The sequence below is a fragment of the Artemia franciscana genome, chromosome 12 (assembly GCF_032884065.1).
Source record: "Artemia franciscana chromosome 12, ASM3288406v1, whole genome shotgun sequence".
NCBI classification, from domain to species: domain Eukaryota; kingdom Metazoa; phylum Arthropoda; class Branchiopoda; order Anostraca; family Artemiidae; genus Artemia; species Artemia franciscana.
This window is the reverse complement of record NC_088874.1, coordinates 36,467,708-36,491,706: the sequence shown is the minus strand read 5'-3', so window position 1 is coordinate 36,491,706 and position 23,999 is coordinate 36,467,708. Positions and strand designations below refer to the sequence as shown.

Genomic DNA, 23,999 nt, shown 5'->3' with positions numbered 1-23,999 from the left:
TCAAAGACTTATAGCACTTACCGCCCCCTTCAAAATTCTGGTCTTCTTTCTTTTGGTATGTGGCTGAGTACTGAAGATTGGTCCGACATTTATAGCTTACAAAACCTTGATGAGAAAACAGCCACGTTTCATAAAAAGTTAATTGATAAATATCAAATTTGTTTCCCAGAAAAAAGGTTTAAAAGGTGCTCAAGTGACAAACCCTCTATTAATCAAACAATAAAAACACTAATTAGAACCAAATTGAAGCTGTTTAAGAATGGTAAACTCGATCAAGCCAATATATTAAGAAAATCAATTAAAAGAGAAATTCGTAAATTGGCACGATCATACTACAAAAATAAGATCGAAGAATTGTTCACTAATAAGCCAAAAAACTGGTATTCCGAGGTTAAAAAGCTATTTGGCAGGAGTCTTGACCAGCTTAATTTCAACTTACCAGAGCCCCCTGATGTTACTGCAAATAGTCTAAATAAATTTCTCGCTTCCATTGTCCAGAGCCTTCCAGCATTGCCAATCCAATTATCAACAGGAGCCCCATCCCCTCTTTTCCCGACTGTTTCCCCGTCTGAGATTGAAAGAAGAATTAATAAACTAAGAAAGACAAGTGTTTGTCCTTTGGATATCCCATTTCCTCTTATTAGAGCCTTCGGTGACTTCCTGTCTAAGCCCTTGTCTGTCCTGTTTAACGAAATTACTAAGTCTGGGCAAATTCCAACAATTTGGAAACAGGGTTTTATTACCCCTTTGAAAAAGAAAAACGGAAAGCCTGGCTTTGATGGCGTTCGACCTATTACGCTTACTCCTATTTTTTCAAAATTGTATGAAGGATTCCTTGCAGATTTGCTAAAGGAAAAAATCCTACCTCTTACTGACCTGAAACAATTTGGAAACCTAAAATCAACTTCTACTTCCCACTACCTCGTTTCTCTTATTGACCACATCGGGAAAATCCTCGAAAAACCTAATTCCTGGCTAAACTTAATTTCTATTGACCTTCAGAAAGCCTTTGACCTTGTTAACCACAATACTTTAATTGAGAAACTAGAAAGCGAGTTCAATATCGATCCCTTACTGGTAAAATTGGTTGCCTCCTTTTTAACAAATAGATCACAGGTGGTTAAATACCAGAACCATTACTCAAATCCTCTCCCAATCTACAATGGCATACCCCAAGGAACTCTCCTAGGCCCCCTCCTTTTTTAAGTCATGGTTAACAGCCTTGCGAAGGAAGTTCCTGACCGTTCGAAATTTTTTGATGACCTAACGATTGTTGAAAGTTGCTTCAGAAATTTACTAAGTGACCCTATGAGTATTCTCAATGAACTTGGAAGTGAGGCTTTGGACCTAGATATGACCGTAAACCCCTCTAAGTCCGTGACAATACCGATTTGTTTCCTCAAATCCTCGCCCTGTTTTCTTAATCCTATCCCTCCTGAAATTTATGCATCCTCGGTTAAATTACTTGGAGTCACAATTTCTTCAAATTTAAAGTGGGATATCCACGTTAAAGATATTATCCATAAAGCTAATGCATCTATCGCCCTCCTTAAGCTCCTAAATAAATAGAGCGTCCCCCCTTCTCACTCCTTAAGGTTGTACACGTCTTTTGTCCGTCCGCATCTTGAATATGCTTGTCCAGTTTGGCACCCTGGCATCTCCCGTGAAGAATCAGATAAAATTGAGTCAATCCAAAAAAGAGCCTTGCGAATAATTTTCAAAGAAGGCAAGGTGCCTTACTCTCTGCTCCTAAAAAAACTAGTTTGGAAACCCTTGAGCGAAGGAGGTCGTCGTTGTGCCTCCGTTTTTCAAAAAATGCAATAACGAACCCTCGGACGGCAAGTATTTTCCCCAAACGTCACTCACCATCCAGATTACGACAGCCCCGAGCTGTTTCTGAGCCTATCCCAGTTTTGTCTCCCATTCGCTGCGTTACTTCCAGATATGAAAAACCTTTGTCCCCTTCATCACAGAAAAAATAAATAAAATAGCCAACTAGTTTCTCCTCCCCCCCCTTCTTTTTTTTGTGAGGTGCTTTAGGTCGTTACACTAATTTGCTTGCCTCCCGCTGTTTTGGTTTAGTTTCCCTTTTAATTCATATGTGTTTTTCGTGTGTTTTATGCTTCGTTCTTTTTTTTGTGAGTTTTTGGACTTTTTTTTAGTGTCCCTTTTAATTTGTAGATATATAATGTTTATTTCTTGTTCATTTCTGTGTTATTATGCTTTTTTTGTCCCCTTTCCTTTTTTTTCTGACTTATATATTTTTTTATTTATTTTTTTGACTCATAATTCGATTATTTATTATTATTAGCTTTGTGTTTTTTGCTTTGTTTTTTTTATTAGTCGACTCCGAAGTCCGAATTCGGCCCTTTGAGGGCTTGTGATAGTGATTTTTTCGAAATAAATATTTTATCTTATCTTACCACCCGTGATTATGGACACCGTGAAGCTTATGGTTCTCAAATAATAAAAACAATTTAATGGAAAAGAAGTAAACAAAAAAGCAGGGTTTTTACATGAGAGTAAAGAGCGATGTAAAATCGTAGACTGAAAAGAGATCAGTCAGGATTTGATGTTACCTTTTCCTCTCAATCCCCTCTTTTTAAAACTAAATTTCAACTCGTTGTATGCTGAAGACATATTACAATGTCAGACACATATAGCCAGTTTCTCTATTTAGAATTAGGAATGTATGATTTACCGATTGGCCTTCAAATCATTTTAATTAAAAGCTGAACCATTCTCATTATTGCTGAAAACCACAAATGTTGAAGCAAAAAGACTCAAATTCCAGTAAACTAGAAATTAAACTTACATAGAAGGAGTGCGGTTGGAGGAGGGCTGTGGATATAGCCCGCTCCTGCTAATTGTCATGGAAATATGTTCACTTTATGATGTAACGTCACACTTTGTTTTCATGTGACAAAAACTATGTTTTATTCAATTTTATTAAGGAGCCTAGGAGTAACCAACTGAGTTAAAAAAAAGTACAAAAAGATATATTTAGTAGAAATTCTTCTGAAAACAGTATTGTAACAGAATTAGGGTTAATACAGTTTTCGTAGGTAACCAAGTTAACATCTCAGGCTTACTGATTATTTTAATTCATTCTAAATCTAATTCTTTAAATTATGTATATTCCAAACAATATTTCACATAGCCTACTGGCTGACAACATGACATGTTTAAATGTGCAATGGATTGATTTATTAATATAAAGAAGAAAATGGTCCAAACAATTTATGGATCAACTATAGGCAAACAATACAACAAGATGATACATTTTGACTCATAGAATCCATATTTCTCATAAAGCATAGCTTAAATTGTCAGTTTCATCCGTATAGCATATTGCTTAACAAGTTATAACTTCAATTCGAGAATATCACTACAATAAAATGTAGGTGGGGGGTGGGACAAGGAATACATTTTTTATTAATTAAAAAAACAACTTTCCGAAATCTAGGGAAGGAAATTTGAATTTTTTTTTGGGGCTTTAAAGAGAATGCGAAATACATATATATATATATTTCACAAATAAATATATAGATATATATATATATATATATATATATATATATATATATATATATATATATATATATATAGTTTTTAAAACCAAAAGGGTCTTTGCCCTGAATTGCATCCTTACTCAAATTGTGAACCAAATATTACTTTAATTATGAATACGCTTAATTTTTTCATTCATTTTTCTTGCAACTGTGAAAAAAGTAAATAATACAGACTAACCTTTTGGTATTGTTAGGGAAAAACAAGCCCCTTCACTTTTTTTAACAGCCCTTGCGTCGTTAATAAGCTCCTCATCTTTAAACCAGGTTACTTGAGGTCTGGGAGTGCCAGTTACTTCAATTTCCAAGTGTATCCTCTCCCCCTCCTTTACAGTTTTAGCTTGTAGCCTCCTACCAATAACAGGAGGAAATAATGGTTTCCTGATAGCAAGCTCAGCGGTTGACACTGCTCTGCCTGATTTGTTAGAGGCTATGCAGCTATACATGCCCACATCCTTCGGTAGCACCTCTAGAAAGCTCAAGCGAGCCCGGTTTACGTCAACAGACATTTTAATATGATCTGAATTTAGAAGGTCATTGTCATTGAACTTCCATGAGATGTGTGGCAAAGGATGACCTGTAATAAAGAATGATAAATAACTCGACAGAATGTTCTTGCTAGTTATACAGTAGAGTGATAATTCAACGAAATCACTGAAATCCAGAAACTCATTACTGGGGGGGGGGGGTTAAGTTAAAAATCTTCAAACAGGCGAACAAAATAAACAAGAGCTAAGAGCTCATATGGCACTTGTGACGAGGAGAGAAGAGCTAAGAGCCAAGAGATCATATGATATGAGCTCTAACAAAATTCTATGAATCAATAGATTGATTTAAAAAGGAAAACAAGAGGCTTAATGCCGGTCAGGATTTAAAATAAGAGCTCTGAGTCACGATGTCCTTCTAAATATCAAAATTCATTAAAATCCGATCACCCACTCGTAAGTTATAAATACCTAATTTTTTCTAATTTTTCCTCTCCCTTTAGCCCCCCAGGTGGTCGAATCTGGGAAAACGACTTTATCACGTCAAATTTCGCAGCTCCCTGACACTTCTACCAATTTTCACCGTCCTAGCACGTCCAGAAGCACCAAACTCGCCAAATCACTGAACCCCTCCCCCCAACTCCTCCAAAGAGAGCAAATCCAGTACGATTCTGTCAATCACGTATCAAGGACATTTGTTTATTCTATCCACCAAGCTTCATCCCGATTCCTCCACTACAAGTGTTTTCCCAAGATTTTCCCCTCCAACTCCCCCCAATGTCAAAAGATCTGGTCGGGATTTGAAATAAGAGCTCTGAGACATGGATTCCTTCTAAAAATCAAATTTCATTAAGATCTGATCATCTATTCATAAAATAAAAATACACCGATTTTCACGTTTTCCAAGAATTCCAGTTCCCTCCTCCAACTCCCCCCAATGTCACAGGATCTGGTCGTAATTTAAAATTAGAACTTTAAAGCACAAGATCCTTCTAAATATCAAATTTCATTAAGATCTGGTCACCCTTTCGTAAGTTACAAATACCTCAATTTTCAAAATTACCCCCCCCCCCTAATTCTACCAAAGAGAGCAGATCCGGTCCGGTTATGTCAGCCACGTATCTATTCTTGATATAGATATAGAATATATCTATTCTAGACAGGTTTCTATTCTTCCCTTCCAGTTTCATCCGGATCTCACCGCTTTAAGTATTTTCTAAGATTTCCGGTCCCCCCAACAGCCCCCCCACCAATTATCCTTGATCCGGTTGAGATTTAAAATAAGTGATCTGAGTTACGAGGATCTTCTAAATATGAAGTCTCATGAAGATCCGATCACTCCTTCGTAAGTTAAAAATACGTAATTTTTTCTTATTTTTCAGAATTAGCCCCCCCCCCCAATAGAGCGGATCCGTTCCAATTATTTAAATCACGTATGTAAGACTTCTGCTTATTTTTCCCAACAAGTTTCATCCCGATCCCTCCAATCTAAGCGTTTTCCATGGTTTCAGGTTCCCCCACCCCAAACTTCCCCCAATGTCACCAGATCCGGTCAAGATTTAAAATAAGAATTTTGAGACACAATATCCTTCTAAATATCAAATTTCATTGAGATCCGATCACCCGTTCGTAAGTTAAAAATACCTCATTTTTTCTAATTTTTCAGAATTAACCCCTCCCCCAACTACCCCAAGGAGAGCGGATCCGTTCCGGTTATGTCGATCATGTATCTAGGACTTGTGCTTATCTTTCCGACCAAGTTTCATCCCGATCCCTCCACTCTAAGTGTTTTCCAAGTTTTAGGTTCCCCCCTCCCAACTTCCCCCCCCCCCCCAATGTCACCAGATCCGGTCGGGATTTAAAATAAGAGCTCTGAGACACGATATCCTTCTAAATATCAAATTTAATTGAGACCTGATCACCCGTTCGTAAGTTAAAAATACCTCATTTTTTCTAATTTTTCAGGAATAACCCCCCCCCCCCAACTAACCAAAGGAGAGCGGATCCATTCCGGTTATGTCAATCATGTATCTAGGACTTGTGCTTATCTATCCCACCAAGTTTCATCCCGATCCCTCCACTCTAAGTGTTTTCCAAGTTTTAGGTTCCCCCCTCCCAACTCCCCCCCAATGTCACCAGATCCGGTCGGGATTTAAAATAAGAGCTCTGAGACACGATATCCTTCTAAATATCAAATTTAATTAAGATCTGATCACCCGTTCGTAAGTTAAAAATGCTTCATTTTTTTAATTTTTCAGAAATACCCCCCCCCCCCAACTACCCCAAAGAGAGCGGATCCGTTCCGTTTATGTCAATCATGTATCTAGGACTTGTGTTTATTTTTCCCACCAAGTTTCATCCCGATCCCTCCACTCTTAAGTGTTTTCCAAGTCTTAGGTTTCCCCCTCCCAAATCTCCCCCAATGTCACCAGATCCGGTCGGGATTTAAAATAAGAGCTCTAAGACACGATATTCTTCTAAACATCAAATTTCATTGAGATCCGATCACCCGTTCGTAGGTTAAAAATACGTCATTTTTTCTAATTTTTCAGAATTTTCAGAATCCCATCATCCGCTCATAAGTTAAAAAAACTTCATTTTTTCTATTCCTTCCGAATTAACCGGCCCCCCACTCCCCCCAGATGGTCAAATCGGGAAAACTACTATTTCTAATTTAATCTGGTCCGGTCCCTGATACGGCTTGCCAAATTTCATCGTCCTAGCTTACCTGGAAGTGCCTAAAGTAGCAAAACCGGGACCGACAGAATTTGCGATTGCTATATGTCACAAGTGCCATAAAAATACAAGGCATTATTGGTAAAATTGAAACAATCTAGGGCAATATTGCACTAGTAGTTTTTCTGAAGGACCCATTATAAAATAAAAACATTAGTACCATTAGATTCCGTATCTTATGCTCTTTCCAAATATTTTGGTAATTTTTCTGACAATTTATCCCAGCCATACCTGAAGTCCCATGTAAAACCCTAATATTAAATTTCTCCAGTGTTTTGAATCTCGTGACAAGTCAAATCTCCTTTCCCCCCCTCCATTTTCAGCTGAGTCATGAATTTCAAAACTGAAAAGAAGTACTCTCAATAGAATGGATTCTCTTCCAATAAATTCATCATACCCGTAAAACCAACAAACCGCAGTTACTTATTATTCTATCTCCAAGGATGAGAATAGATTATTCTATCTCCAAGCCATCTGAGGATCCTCTTCCAGTAAATTTATCATACTTCTTAAGATGGTTTCATACGCAAATAACAATGGAAGGAAATATCAAAATCTGATTAATAGGACATGTCGCATGTTATCAATAAAAATTTCTTTCTTTTAGTATTTTCTTTTAGTTTTTATCTATCCTATGGCTATATATGGAACCATCAGGGGGGGGGGATATTGTCATGAAAACTAATGTTTGGAAAGGGCACAAAATAAGAAACTCCTTAGTACTACTCTTTTGGTTTTTTGTGTCCTTCACACGTTGAAGGAAAAATTTTCAAGTAAAAAGTCACACCAGCAGGCTTTTTTTTACTTAGCCTGCTAAGTAAAAGCCTGCTTTTACTTTTACTTTTTTTTTTTAAATTTTTTTTATTTTTAGCCTGCTTTTACTTTTTTTTTTTTTTAATTTACTTAGCAAATAGAGTCTAAGGTCCTCACTTAACACTACTCTTCTAAGAAATTTTTATTTCTTTATCACCGAAAATCCATGGCTATGATTACAATATTGTTCGGAAAAAAATTCATTTTTCTACTTTTAATAATTTAGCTGTTTTATTCGATTATATACGCAAATGACGCACGCATATATGAAAAGGTTGTTTCAGTATTCTAAGCTTCCATGATCAAGAGCTGTCTCCAATGGTTATTTGTATAAGAACACTCTAGCCTTAATGGTTAAAGGATTTCATTCAGTGTAAACACAAAAAGACCAAAGTATTCTTGAATCCGAAAAATAAATAAATAAAGAAACGCAAATAGCCAACCTTGATAACAAACAAAGCCAAACATTCAATTATCAGAAAATAAAATCCAAATTCAAGAATTAGAACGAAAACAACTCAAAAGGGCCACATTTTCATATGCAAATCAAAATGAAGACTGAACTTTAAGAAACATACATGCAGACAAACATTCAATTGTTAATGAATCCTATCACTGACTTTTGACACAGCGAGCAACTTCTCGGGTCTTGATTTACTTGACCTCCTTGAACCATTTCTTTCTTTGATAAGCCATCTGTAGATTCTCTTCCAATAAATTCGTCATACGCCACAAAACCAAAGATCGGAGTTTCTTACCCCTCATCTCCAAGGATCGAGACAGTCCATTATACCTCCAAACCATATGTGGATTCTCTTCCAATAAATTCGTCATACGCCGTATAACCCCAAAATCGTAGTTGCTAATTATTCTGTCTCCAAGAATGGAGATAGATTATTCTATCTCCAAACCATCAGCGGAACCTCTTCCATTTAACGCTTCATATACTATAAAACCAGAAAATTGTTCTACCTCCAAGGATGGAGATATTTTATTCTATCTCCAAACCATCTGTGTATTCTCTTCCAATAAATTCGTCATACGCCGTAAAACCCCACAATCCTAGTTGCTTATTGTTCTTTCTACAAGGACGGAGATAGATTATTCTATCTCCAAACCATCTGCGGATTCTCTTCCAATTAATCCTTCATATACTACAAATTTAGAAAATTGTTCTATCTCCAAGGACGAAGATAGATTGTTCTATCTTCAAACCATCTGTGGATCCTCTTCCAATAAATTTGTCATACGCCGTAAAACCCAAAAATCATAGTTGCTTATTATTCTGTCTCCAAGGATGGAAATAGATTATTCTATCCCCAAACCATCTGCGGAACCTCTTCCATTTAACGCTTCATATACTATAAAACCTGAAAATTGTTCTATCTCCAAGGATGGAGATATTTTATTCTATTTCCAAACCATCAGATTATTCTATCTCCAAACCATCTGCGGATTCTCTTCCAATTAATCCTTCATATACTACAAATCCAGAAAATTGTTCTATCTCCAAGGATAAAGAAAGATTGTTCTATCTCCAAACCATCTGTGGATCCTCTTCCAACAAATTTGTCATACGCCGTAAAACCCAAAAATCATAGTTGCTTATTATTCTGTCTCTAAGGATGAAGATAGATTATTCTATCCCCAAACCATCTGTGGAATCTCTTCCAATTAATTCTTAATACACTTTAAAACTAGAAATTGTTCTATCTCCAAGGATGGAAATAAATTATTCTATCTCCAAACCATCTGTAAAATCTCTTCCAATTAATTCTTCATGCACTCTAAAACCCCAAAATCATAGTTGCTTATTATTCTGTCTCCAAGGATGGAGATAGATTATTCTGTCTCCAAACCATCTGTGGTTTCTCTTCCAATAAATTCGTCATACGCCGTAAAACTCCAAAATCACAGTTACTTATTATTCTTTCTCCAAGGATGGAGGTAGATTACTCTATCTCCAAACCATCTATAGAATCTCTTCCAATTAATTCTTCATGCACTCTAAAACCCCAAAATCATAGTTGCTTATTATTCTGTCTCCAAGGATGGAGATTGATTATTCTGTCTCCAAACCATCTGTGGTTTCTCTTCCAATAAATTCATCATACGCCGGAAAACACTAAAATCATAGTTACTTATTATTCTTTTTCCAAGGATGGAGATGGATTATTCTATCTCCAAACCATCTGTGGAATGTCTTCCAATTAATTTTTATACCCTATAAAACCAGAAAACCATTCTATCTCCAAGGATGGAAATAGATTATTCTATCCCCAAACCATCTGTGGAATATCTTCCAATTAATTCTTCATGCACTATAAAACCAACAAATCGTTCTATATCCAAGGATGGAGATAGATTATTCCATCTCCAAACCATCTGTGGATTCTCTTCCAACAAATTCATCATACGCCGTAAAACCCAAGAATCGCAGTTCCTTATTATTCTGTCTCCAGGGATGGAGATAGATTATTCTATCTCCAAACCATTCGTGAATTCTCTTCCAATAAATTCGTCATACACCGTAAAACGAAAAAATCCTTCTAATTTCAAGGATGGGGATAGATTATTCTGTCTCCAAACCCTCTGTTGTATTTCTTTTAATTCTTTTAAACCCGAAAATCGTAGTTATTAATTATTCTGTTTCCAAGGATGGAGACAATGAATGAATCAATGAATTTATTCAACCAATAAATTTACAACAAAAACACTTCAATCGAGACTCCCCCGTACGGCTCTATGATCAGGAAGAAAACAGGGGAGAAACAAATATGAAAAAAATACTAAAAAAAAAGAGAAAGCGTTTTCGATATAATGCATTTTAACCATTTTAGAACTCAACACACACAGAAAAAAGAAACAATATTTAAAGGATCCAAACACTAAGCGATTTTAAGAGACCTCCTCCCCCCCCCCCCAAAAAAAATATAGGACATTCTAATAAATTAAAGAAAATCCTAAATATATATTTGAAACCAAGCCACAAGAAATATTAAACAAACTCAATACCCCTCACAACAAACATTTCTAACCCAGACTAGGGTCAAACACCCCCTACAATAAAAATATATATCTATCTATATATATAAAAATAAGTTGTTTGCGTGTTATGTCTGTCTGTCTGTCTGTCCGCATATGACGTTTGAACTATTTCATCATATACCAATTCAAAAACGAATGTATTCAAGCCAAAAAAAACTAAAAAAACTAAAAAAAGGTAAAAACTACAAAAAAAAACTAAAAAGAAAAAAAAAACTAAAACTAATAAAAAAACTAAAAAAGCTAAAAAACTAAAAAAAAACTAAAAAAGAAAAAAAAGGAAAAAAAGGAAAAAACTGAAAAATAAAGGAGAAAAACAAAACTAAAAAAAAAATAAAAATAAAAAAAAACTAAAAAGGTAAAAACTACAAAAAAAAACTAAAAAGAAAAAGGAAAAAACTAAAAAAAAGGTAAAAACCAAAAAAAACTACAAAGACAAAAGGGAAAAAACACAAAAATTTATTTCATCATATACCAATTCAAAAACGAATGTATATACAGACCGGGACACAAATGACGACCGGGACACAGGGAATATAAATGACGATCGGGACACAGGGACACAACTACAACGGGGACGCCAGGGGGCACAGGGGGATATGTAAATGACGACGGGGACACATGGAATGTTCGATTAGCAATCACCGCCAACAAAGCTCAAGGGCACTCATTAGAATCATGAGGTATAACTAAAAAAAAAATAAAATAAAGGTAAAAAACTAAAAAAAAGACCAATTCAAAAACAAATGTATATACAGACCGGGACACCGGGACACAAATGACGACCGGGACACCGGGAAACAAGGAATATAAGAATCATGAGGCATAACTAAAAAAAAAAAACTAAAAAAAGGTAAAAAACTAAAAAAAAAGACCAATTCAAAAACGAATGTATACATTCGTGGCATTGCGGTGGCGAAGCGCCACCCCAACAGCTAGTATATATATATATATATATATATATATATATATATATATATATATATATATATATATATATATATATATATATATATATATATATATATATATATATATATATATATATATATATATATATATATATATATATATATATATATACATATATTTAAGCATAAACATCAAGAAATTAAACAATTTTTTTAAATTCTTTTGAAAATACCAAACGAGTGAGATTCTTAAGCTGACTCTGGTAGGCTATTCAAAACGATATGACAAGCAGTTAATGGATTAAAGTCAGACCTCACCGATGGAGTAAATAAAATGTTAATATCCTTTGAATTGCTAAGATGATGCGTAGACCTATCAGTGGTGAAAGCAGGAGTAGTTTGAAGTTGATGAAAAGTGAATTATCCCCTTTTATATGGGTCTTTTTGATGGACTTCGTCTTAAGGAGCACAGGAAAGGCGATTGGAGACCACAGAATCAAATGGGGAGGAAAGACTCTGCTGGACTTAAGATTATGCTAATGATTTAAGCATATTAAGTGAAAGTGTGAGCAAAATGAATGATTTTTAGAGGTTTTGCGAGTTCAGGATGCTAGAATAGGTTTGAAAATTAATGTTAAGAAGACTAAGTCATTAAGGCTAGGAATAAGTGAAGATGAAAAGGTGACGTTGGGTAACGAAAAGATTGATCTGGTTGGGAGCTTCACTTACCTTGGTAGTATTATTAGTAAAGACGGTGGAAGCAGTGAAGATGTTAAAAGTAGAATAGCTAAGGCCCAGGGTGTTTTTTTTTTTTGCAGTTAAAAAAAGTTTGGAAGAGTAGGAAGATAAGTGTGCAAGCCAAATTTAGAATATTGGAAGCTACAGTGATGACAGTAATCAAATATGGCTCTGAAGCATGGGCGCTCCGAAAAGCGGATGAAAATTTACTAGATGTTTTCCAGAGAAATTGCCTACGGATTATTCTGGGTACCCGGCTGACTGACTGTATTTCAAACAGTTGGTTGTACGAAAAATATGGTTCAATCCCGCTTTCTAGGGCTATAATGGAAGAAAGGTTGAGATGGCTAGGCACGTTCTGCGGATGAAGGATGACAGATTGCCGAAGATTGTCCTTTTTGGCCAACCGTCTGGGGCTACACAGAAAGCAGGTCATCCTCGTCTGGGGATGGGAGGATGTCATAAATAAAGATTTAAAGGAAATGGGAACTTCCTGGGAGGGTGTAAAGAGGGAGGCCTTGAATAGATTAGGTTGGAGGAGGAGCGTGTGTAGCTGAGTTGGGCTCAGGTGGCTTGGTACTACAGCGAGTTATGAGTAGTAGAGTAGTAGTATCAAAAGTGACAAGGGCTAACGAGAATCAAGGTTCTTGAAATTGGATCAAATTTGAAAATCGAGGCATGATATACACATATTAAACATAAAGCAAATATCAAAATCTGATCGATTTTCAATAATATATTTTGTACCGTCTAATACCGTATGGCACTTTAAATCACATTTGTTTTGCTTGGGGGGCTCAAAGAAAAGCCGAAAAACTAAAGTCGGTTCATAGCACAGTAGAGGTAATAAACAGTAGCAAAAAGTCCTATACTCTCAACTGAAGATTTTCGACCCACATCTAAAACCACACAAACTCCATGACCCTGCCCTTACGCACGCGAAATGATAAATGTTTCCGATGGAAACTAAGTAACAACTGGAACTATGACTCTGACAGTTCGCAAAACATCCAAAATTGCGCGCTTTGAAATGTGTGTCATGTTTGGAGAAACATTTCGCTACTGTATATTGCCTTTACTGTGGTTCATAGGGTATCTATTTTGAGTCTCCTTTGATCTAATGTCGAGGCAGCATCCTGTAAATTTAACATGTAAGAAATTTAAAGGTGTCTAAAATCAAGGTGAGGCTATAAATTTCGATGCCGAGGAAAATTAATTACGTCATTTAGACAGTTTGATATCAGAAGTAACACACTAGTGTTGCCTAAGGCAAAGAGCCATAAGGCTCTATCATTTTTTATAATATTTATTTTTTCCCAGAAGCACTTCACATGGAAGGGGTGGTAGCATAATATTGGGAGGGGACTTGTTCAATTAGAAATTGGAAGTTCCAGTGACCTTTTTAGAAGACAAAAGTGACTGTGAGGCTTCGAACTTCGGAGGAGGTTTATTTGATCTGAAATAAAAAGTTCTAGGTCCCTTTTTGAGAGTCAAACGCGACCGGAGGGAAACCAGTCTCCCAATCCCCCTTTTTTTTCGCAAATGCATACGATAAAAATTTTGAGATAGGCATTTTATTCAAAATAGTCCAAAGATGAAATAACTAAGCCTCTTGGGATGCCAAACCCCAAACCCCGGCCTTCGCGGCTAGGGCTGTTAAATAAGCAAGTAAGCAATGTTGTTTGAGGGCTTATAAGTATCCTTTCACGTCCTTTTTAGTTGCCCTTCTTCCAAAGGCCCCTCTTCTGAAGGCTTTGCTGATTCAAGGTGGAAGCAAAGGTGGAAGCTAAGCTTGCAAATTGCCACGGGGGTGGTGGCGTTTCAAGCAAGGATACTTCCCTCATCCGTCCGTAGGCAGTAGAGAAAACCAGCCAGCAAACCTCACAGCGGTGAGAGGGTGTAAATGTCATCTAGCTTCACGTCATGCAAAGTGAACTATGTCGAATATGTCTAATGTGAGAGCAAATTTGGCTACGGCATTCCCGGCTTTAAGCATGCGTCGAGGTTGGCGACCTCGTCGAAAGGTGAGGTAGCTACCATCTTATCAAGGAGACAAGGCCTGAATATCGGCTGCTGGAACCTCTGTTCCATCAAATATTCACTAACGCAAGCCTTCATAGCTGAAGGATTTTATGTATATAACCTAGACGTATTCTGTGTTTCCGAGGCAAGATTGAATGGACGAACGACAATTGACCTAATAGCCCGTTCGGGTAAAAAGGCCATTCTGTTCAATTCTGACCCAATGGATGGATCCGGCCTTACAGGAGTGGGAATAATCATGACATCCAAGATTGCATCGGGACTCATTGATTATGAACCTGTTTCTGACAGAATTGTGATGGCCATTTTAAAAAGTCAGAGTAATAACCTGACAATACTACCTGTATATGCCCCTATTTGTGACGCCCCTGGCCACTTGAAAGACAAATTCTATGCCGACCTCCAGCTTACTCAGAACAAAATTCCTCGCAAGGACATTCTAGTAATCGGTGGTGACTTCAATGCCAGGATTGGCACGAGATGAAACAATTCTGAATGGACCATTGGCAACCACGGTTTGGGCGACCGTTGTATTAACGTAGTTGGACTTCACATGTTTTCTATGCTGAATAATCTCAGTGTGGCTAATACAGGGTTTAAACATAAATAATGCCACACTTACTTTTGGAGATCCCGAGATGGTTGAACCCGCACTCAAATTGACTATTTACTCGTTTTTCGTCGCTGGAAGTCAATGATTGAAGGCTCAAGAGTATATAGAAGGGCGGACACTGGATCAAAAAGTGGATCCGACCATTTTTTTTTACTAAAATCTAAAGTTAGATTCAGACTCAGCTCCAAAAAAAATATCTGAACCTAGACGGATCCTAGACATAGAGAAACTCAAACTCCCTGAAATTAAAGGACCTTTATACTCAAACTTACAAATCGTTTTATGGCGTTGCAAGATAATGATCGAGAATTTAAGATCATTCAGGCAATTTCTTAGACCGAGACAAGAGCCATGACCAAGCAAGAAAATTTTAAACCATCGCTAAATATAAAAAAGTGCTAGAACAGGTTCCGAAATAAAGTGAAAGAGGCAGCTACAAAAATTCTTGGAGTAAGGGACAAAAAACCCAAAATATAAATGTCACAGATGACAATAGAACTCTCTTTAAGGAAGAAACAAATGACTGATAAACACTCTGCTTCTTTTAAAGCACTCCTCAAAGATTGTCACAAATCTGCTAAGGCAGGTAAACAAGCATATTGGTCTAATGTAGCCTGTGAAATGGAAAAATCTGCAGCAGGCAATGATTCACAGAAACTCTACCAGCTCCTAAGCGAATCAACAGGGAAAGAGAAGCAAAGATCCACCCCCACACTACTTCGTAAGGACAACAAGCTCCTCACAAGCAAAGACGATCGTATCGATCGATGGCGTACTCACTTCCAGGAGTTCCTTCACCTGCCAGAAAATGGCCACAGCCAACCCATTCCATCCCAAAACAGTTCTAATTCACCATCCGTGTATGAATATTGCAATATCGCCACTCCAAACAGAGAAGAAATTATCTATGCCATAAAACTTTTAAAAAATAATAAAAGCCCTGGCATTGACCAATTACCAGCCGAACTTCTCGAGGCCCTTCCTGAAGCGGCTATTCATGAGTTCCACAACTTAATCAAGGATGTCTGGGTCAATGAATACATTCCTGAAGAGTGTCCCTGATACCGATTTCTGAAAAAGTTTTTACAATAATAGTATCAAATAGGTTCAGAAATATTAGAAATAATCCGACGAGACCAAATCAAGCAGGATTCAGACTTGGCATGGGATGCTGCGATCATATTTTGAAGAGACAGATCCTGGAACACCGCATTATACACCAGCAGGAAACAATACAAGTCTTTATCGACTTTGTAACGGAATTTGACTCAGTGAAGAGAATCTCTATCTGCGATGCAATGAAGGATGATGGAGTGTCGCGAAAAATTGTCCGTTTAATTAAGGCTTTTACACGGGAACGAGGGCATTTGTAAGAGCACACGGAGAAATCTCTAAGGGACTATCAATCGACGAAGGACGGCGACAGGGTTGTGCCCTATCGCCCATTTTCCTTAACTTTGCCATCGACCAAATCATGAAGGCCCTTGACAAATATAAAGGTCTGGCAATCAGTCCAACACTATCAATAACAGACCTTGATTACGCCGATGATGTTGTTATCTTGGCTTAGTCTGTAACAGAAGGTCAACACATGATAGACAACATTGCTGCTAGATCCCTTGCTACCGGACAAAAGATCGAAACAGCCAATCTAAAACAAAATCAATGCGCACCTCTGGGCTAGATGAAACTCCGATCACATTAAATGGCATCCCAATCGAGGAGGTCCAGAATTTCAAATATCTAGGCTCCCTAATAAGTCCCATGGATGAGGCTCTAAATAAAATACAAAGCTGCATCTCCGTATCCTGGGCAGCATTCATTCAGCTTCGGAAGTGTCTCTGGTTACAAAATGAAATCTCCCTTCGAACAAAGCTCCGGATATCTAATGCGTTGGTCCTCTCTGTACTTCTTTATGATTCTGAAAAGGGCCCCTCAGAGCTTTGGAAGCTAATGACCTGAATGTCTTCCACCACAAGTATCTGGACTGCATTCTTGGCCTGCGTCTCTCTGACCGCGTCTCTAATGATGTCATCAGAAGAAGATGTGGTGATATACCACTTGTCTCTGATGTTGTCAAAGCGAGACGTCTACGTTGGTTCGGACATACACTGCGCCGACCAGATGACTCGTTTAGCAAACAATTCTTGAAATGCCAGCCCCTCACGCACTGGAAGAATAAGTCCGAAGGACAGAAAAAGACATGGTTATCGACAGTTAGAGCCGACCTCAGGGCATTGGGAGGTTTCAAGAAGCACGAACATCACTGGAATAGACAACGGATTCAGTTAATCAAGCCAGTCACACTTGAAATAGAACGATGGAGGGACGCTTGTCGGCAAATCCTGGATACCACGATAGGGCTGGACAGGGCTCGAGCGTGACCCAAGTACAAGTAAGCAAGTACAAAGGCATTAGATCGAAATGTGTGAATTAGCCATCTTGTTCAAAATAATCTAAAGGTAAAATAGACCTTTAGATTATTTGATCAAATTATTTTTGACCAAATAGGACAAAAACAATCTAAACGTTCAAAATAATCTAAAGGTCAAATAGTTACGCCTATGGGTGTGAAATAGACCCCCACAACTTTTGAGAAGGATGCCGAACACAATAAAACACACTGTATGCAGGCTGGTTGTCAAAAAGGTGGATAAACAATATCTAAGGAACATTTGTGAGTATTATGTTGAAAGTTTCAGGGGTTGTTGAAGAGCTATTGGAGGTCAACCACCCTTCCCTCCTTGCGCTTTAAAGATTCTAAATTCCTTCATTATTGATAAAAATTTTGAAACTTGAGGAATGGTGAGGGACATGTAAAACTAAATCAAGAGATACTATGTAAATCCAGTTCCTCAAAAAGGTGTATCTACAATACTTCATGGTGAGGGACATGTAAAACTAAATCAAGAGATACTATGTCCATCCAGTTCATCAAAAAGGCGTATCTACAATACTTCATGAACAGCTGAGAGTACTAAATTTAAATTTTCAGGGCATGTTAAAAGGAACTTAAAAAGTGGTCAGAGGGCAACCAGTCTCATCCCGTTTCGTTTTTAGCACCCCCCCCCTCCCAAAGATATCTGACCAAAGTTTAGCCATTAATAGTCGGAAATAGTCGAAAAGTCAAGTAACTATGCCCATGGGATTGACAAAACCCCACAGCCCAGGGGGCAAGTGTTGTATACTATATAAGTTTCTTATTCCTTACATACAAGGTCAGTTATTGGGAAAAGGGGGAATGTTTGATCCTGAGTCTCCAAAGAGGCTTAGGGTATTAAGGTAAAAATTTTAGAAAATGTTGAAGGGGATGTCAAGCACAATCAAAATCCACTATATTCAGGAGGGCTGTCTAAAAGACGCAACAGCAATATCTAAGGATTTGCTAAGGTATTAAAAGGCATGTTGCTATGGGCAAGGAATGTAAACTACGCAATTTGTCCATTTATTACCTACAGAATTCATCATTGGAAAAGAAGGGATGTCCAATGATGAATTGGACGGCATTTCGGGCAACATCAAAAGAAACTATGTGCTTCCAGGCTATCAAAAATGCGTATCTACAGTATCTTAGAGACAGGTAACGGTAATTACTTGAAACTTTCAAGACCACTGCTAAACATATGGTTCAAAGATAACCAGCAGCAAGAATTAAAACTACTCAAAAACAAAGGTGTAGAACGAAAAAACGTGCGGCTAAAAGATATGCCACACCGAGAACAAGGAAATATGCGGTTAACGGATAAGTGTCAGTGAGAATTACAAGTAATCACGAGAAAGCGAGTATAAGAATGTGTCAAAAATTGAATGAAAACAAATAATTGTGCAGTCAGAAGACAAAACCCTTCAACATTCTATGTGTTTAATGAGGAGCCCTCAGTTTTTTCTAGGAAGAGTAGCGACCAAAGTTAACTCGTTCGAGGTTGCTACTTACAACGAGAATCAATATATACAAGCCATCATATGCCAAGCACTGGGGCCCGGCTTTGAAATTGGCTACATAGTTTTTTCTTTTTAAACTGGCAAACTGGCATTTTTAACCACAAGAACGATCTAAATGAGTCACAGCTTTAAGAAAGAATTTGCGTCTTTCTCAGAGTGACTGATTTTAACCTGAGGTGAACCGTCATGACTTCGAGAAAAGTCTCAAATTATTTACGGTTAGAAGGCCAGCAACAATGAGAGTCCATTTATAGAAGCCTGCCGCATGCCGAGTCCCGGTATATATATATATATATATATATATATATATATATATATATATATATATATATATATATATATATATATATATATATATATATATATATATATATATATATATATATATATATACTAGCTGTTGGTGTGGCGCTTCGCGCCACCCCAACACCTAGTTGGTGGGGCGCTTCGCGCCCCCCCAAGCCCCCCCGCGCGCGTAAGTCGTTACGCGCCATATTAGTTACGCGCCATTGTAGTTGTGTCCCTGTGTCCCACCTGTGAATATAGATAGATTTATATATGTGTTTCAAACTACGTAAAAATTGCGAATATACAACATTCTTGGCTTTCCCATTGTCTGTGCATATACAAAGCCGTATGTACTAATAATGACGTCATATGCAAACGCTCTTTTTACAAACAAACAAACATGCATACACACAACTCGTTTTTATATAGATAGATAGATAGATAGATGCAATACAAATTAACTGCGTAAAACTTGCGAATATACAACATTCTTCGCTGTCCAATTGTCGCTGCATATAAATAGATTGTCAGGTTTACCGACCCTCGAACATGCAACGTACAATTGTCCATGGGAAAAACAATCAGTATTAAGATCTATACCACATTTTTCTAATGATTGACCTTGAGCTTTGTTAATGGTGATTGCAAATGCTAATCGAATTGGGAATTGCAATCTTTTAAATTGAAAAGGCAGATCCGTTGGAATCATGGGAATGCGAGGAATAAGAACAGCCTCACCCTCAAAAGGCCCTGTCAAGATTGTGGCCTCTATTAGGTTTTCCATTGTTTTTTTTACGGCAAGTCGAGTGCCATTGCAAAGCTTTGGTGGGTTTATATTTCTTAAAAGTATTATTGGTACGCCTATTTTTAGTTGTAGCACGTGTGATGGAAACCCTGAAAGATCTATGGAATTTAAAAATTCAGATGGATAATTAACCGCTTCATTTGGTTCCAAAACTGTGTCGACTGACTTGTAAAGGACTGCCTGGTCTCGAATCTTGGTCAAAACAATATTGTTGATTTCGTGGACGTCTATATTTTTGGGTGCGAGAATCGCTCTTTCACTTAGCCATTTATTATTTTTATAATTTTTTAGAATATTCGGAAATACTTTTTCAATCAATTCATTTTTGGACGTCACTAAATTACAGAAATCAGCAGGTAGTTGTATACGTCCTGAAATTGAGTCTACTGGGAGCTTTCCGTTTCCAATTGCCAGCAATTGATCTGAAAATGTTTGACCAGAGTCATCGTTTTGCAATCGGACACGCATATTTGTAGTTAATTTTAATATTTTTGCGTGTGCCCATAAATTTGAATTTTTCAGGCAAGCATTCATTTCGTCTGCAGGAGTTGATCTAGGTATTATAGGTAATGTTTGCCTGAAATCTCCCGCAAGCAATATTAATGTGCTTCCAAAGGGTTTCGACTTTCCTCTCAAATCTTTCAAGCATTGATCCAGAGCCTCGAGCGATTTTTTGTGTGCCATTGTGCACTCATCCCAAATAATAAGTTTGCATTGCTGCAATACTTTACCCATCCCAGATGATTTGGAAATATTGCACGTGGGAGTTTCTGTAGAATGCAAATTCAAAGGCAATTTCAAAGCGGAATGAGCAGTTCTTCCACCAGGCAGCAATGTTGCGGCTATTCCGGACGACGCAATTGCCAACGCTATATCATTTTTTGATCGAATTGATGCCAGAATCAGTTTTATCACAAATGTTTTACCAGTACCTCCTGGCGCATCCAAAAAGAAAATTTCTCCAATGTTGTTATCGACACAATGCATTATCGTATCATAAATGTCTTTTTGTTCCGACGTTAACTTGGAAATGTTATTTTGTACATACGACAATAGATCACTCGTACTGTAACTTCGTTCACGATCCAATTCTACACATAACGAAACAGCAGCGATACGGTTAGGTGAAGGCATTCCCAAATCCTGAAGAGGTTTGTTTGCCATACGTACGCACAAATCTTCTATAATAACTAAAGTGTAGTTATAAATTTCTGATGTAAAATCAAAAGTCATATCTGACGTCTCTAACTGTTTTCGATGGAGTATATCTTCGGACATTTTTGACTTATATTTTCCCCATAACTCTGTAGGAGCTGATGGAGAGCAAGTTGTTAAAATGATGCCAAACAATGCACGAATTTGACTTGGGGTTGACGTTTCGCACGCGTCATTGATGCAGTTATCCCAGTGTTGGTCATTCTCCAATAAATTCAGAGCTTGGCATGCACTACGGTAAGTGTCATGTATAGTACCGTTTACAGTTCTCAAATACTCAAAGGATGTCGGACCGGGTACATTCACCAAAAGCAGGCGTAGAAAGAAGCATTCATGTTGATTGGGGTGAACGGTCTAGAGTCTTCCTATCGTGGTATCTTTGAAGATGGTAGGTTGGCCGTCGACTGACTTACCCTGTTTTCGACGTTCAAATACTTTATTTTTAGTATTCCACGTGTAATACGAAGGCACTTCAGTATACAGCAGTTTTTTTGCAAAAGAATCATTTTTGCAAAGCGAAAAAAAAGCTGTTAATGTTGTATCCGGTGGATTCAGGACTCTTTGTTGCACGTTGGTTTCCGTGAAATAAACACGTTGACCATTCTGTAAATGTACCGCTAAGTGAACAACAGCTGGACTACGTTCATGTATCGGAAATGAAAGAATTCGCCAAACAGCTTCATTACTGCTTATGTATCTTCCAGCCTGATATTGTACGATTTCGTCGAAATCTTTGATTTCGGGCTGCAAGCCAAAAACTGCCATGTCACTGCCTTTGTTGACGTATTTACATATGTATTTGATTGCCTTTACGGAGTTACAGTATTCAACGTTTATGTGTGCATTAAATGTTTTTGATAATAATGGGGAATATGGAACAACCCACTGGTTATCTACTTCGATGGTGGTACCGTTATGCTTCTTTATTATTGCTGTTTTACCGCGATCTTCAGTAGATCTTCTTCTATATTGTGGGTAACCATCATTGCCAGTAATTGTGTTTGATACTAAAAGTCGAGGATATTGCTTTGTGCACCTTCCTTTGGCCATGCATGGTGAGTTTTCGTTCAGTGCACCGCAAGGTCCATGTATCATATTTTTTACAATAATATCATGTAACCCCTTATCGACATTTTTATCAGGTATTTCAGCGGAAATCACATCATCAATTTCGTTCGAAGTAATTTTTTTATGTAGCCAGATTAGTATATGTGCGTGTGGCAAACCTCGTTTTTGCCATTCCACTGAGTACATCCAGCATCGCACTGACCCAAACACTTCAAGTTTTACTATGTAGTTTATCAGTGATTTCAACCTTTGCCGGAAGACACGGGCCGTAATGTCATGCCTATGAACCGCCGATTGTCCTTGAAGTAAAAGCTGCAGTATCTCGTCCCAAGATTGATTACATGTAAATGTAATAAATAAATCTGGACGACCATAGAGACGAACATACGCCATAGCATCTTGAGGATATTCATGCATATGACGGGGACTGCCAGCATATGACGAAGGAAAAATTGTTAATCTTCCAACGTTTGTGGTATTACCGTCATTTATAACTGCATCTCGCAAATGAATGTATTGTTCAGAGCGGAGCTTGGTCTGATTCAGGCGGATATATAGCAAACGTTCTGATTCAATTTTAGCATACATATCAACGACAAATTGGTGAAACAATTCACGGCATTTTAAAATATAATTTTCTTCATCCTGCCGAATCATTAGTCTATAGGAATAATAATGCATTGCACTGCATTTCTTATTCATTTCTTTGTTAGTGGCTGGATTCATCAATTTAATATTAAAGTGATAGCCGTCGGCTCCATCCCAAAAAATGATAGGATGTTGTAGGGCATCGTAGCATCGATGAGTTTCAGCAATTCTTAACAACTGAGCGTTTCGCTTATGAAGAATAATATCTCGAGGTAAAAACTGATCACCGACCATAACGATTGCCACTTCGTCGATAGTTGGAGCATTGTATCTACGCACATGTTGGCCAGGAGGCGTTTTGTCAGCGGAAATAACAATTTTATGCGTATCAGTAGGCATCAAATCGATGGCTGTTTTGAACAGACGCACTAAATTATTATTTTCGTGGAAAAGATGTTGCAATTGGGAAACGATTGTCCTTTCAACGTTGGGAGAAATTTCGCAACGTGCATTCAATTCAGAATTTCTATCACTGATGAAGTACAATTGTAAAAATTTCTGATTCTCGCCTGAGAATGGTAGAAGGGACCCTGCTCTATGATAAATTTGCCCTTTTACTTTGAAAGCAGACATAAATTGATCTGGATTTTCGATTTGGGCTCCAAACGACGTCATTTGGAAACATGAGTTGTATTTTCTGATTTGTGACAAAAAACGCTTAGATTCTGACGTAGTTCCAGTAAGGAAAGTCTTCAATGGCTCTGGTGGTGCAGCCAATAGAGGAAGTTTAACTTTTCCTGAGGCGCAACACATTCCCATTGTTTCACCATTGAATTTCAAGGCCTTGCAATAGGGACAAATTTTAGACATTGTCCCGATTTGAACACATCTACTCAAGCTATAATCATCGACTGGGTTGTACCTGAATGCCAGGCGATAACTTTCAGGTTGCTCTGATTCCTCAGCACGCTTTCTTTTCTTACTTTCTCTATCAGCAGCAAGCCTGATTTCTTGCTGTTCTTGTGATTCCTCGGCACGCTTTCTTTTCTTACTTTCTCTATCAGCAGCAAGCCTGATTTCTTGCTGTTCTTGTAATTCCTCGGCCCGCCTTCTTTTTTCACTTTCTCTTTTAGCAGCAAG

The 23,999-nt window shown here is 37.6% G+C and overlaps 1 protein-coding gene across 4 annotated transcripts in view; it reads right to left on the bottom strand.

The window, feature by feature from the left end:
• Positions 1–23,999, bottom strand: part of LOC136034062 (titin-like) — a 148,026-nt gene that overhangs the window by 39,624 nt on the left and 84,403 nt on the right. For all 4 annotated transcript variants that reach the window (XM_065715179.1, XM_065715180.1, XM_065715178.1 and 1 more), the window contains one exon: positions 3,751–4,146. In XM_065715179.1, the coding sequence (XP_065571251.1) occupies positions 3,751–4,146 (396 nt within the window). The remainder of the gene's footprint in view (positions 1–3,750; positions 4,147–23,999) is intronic.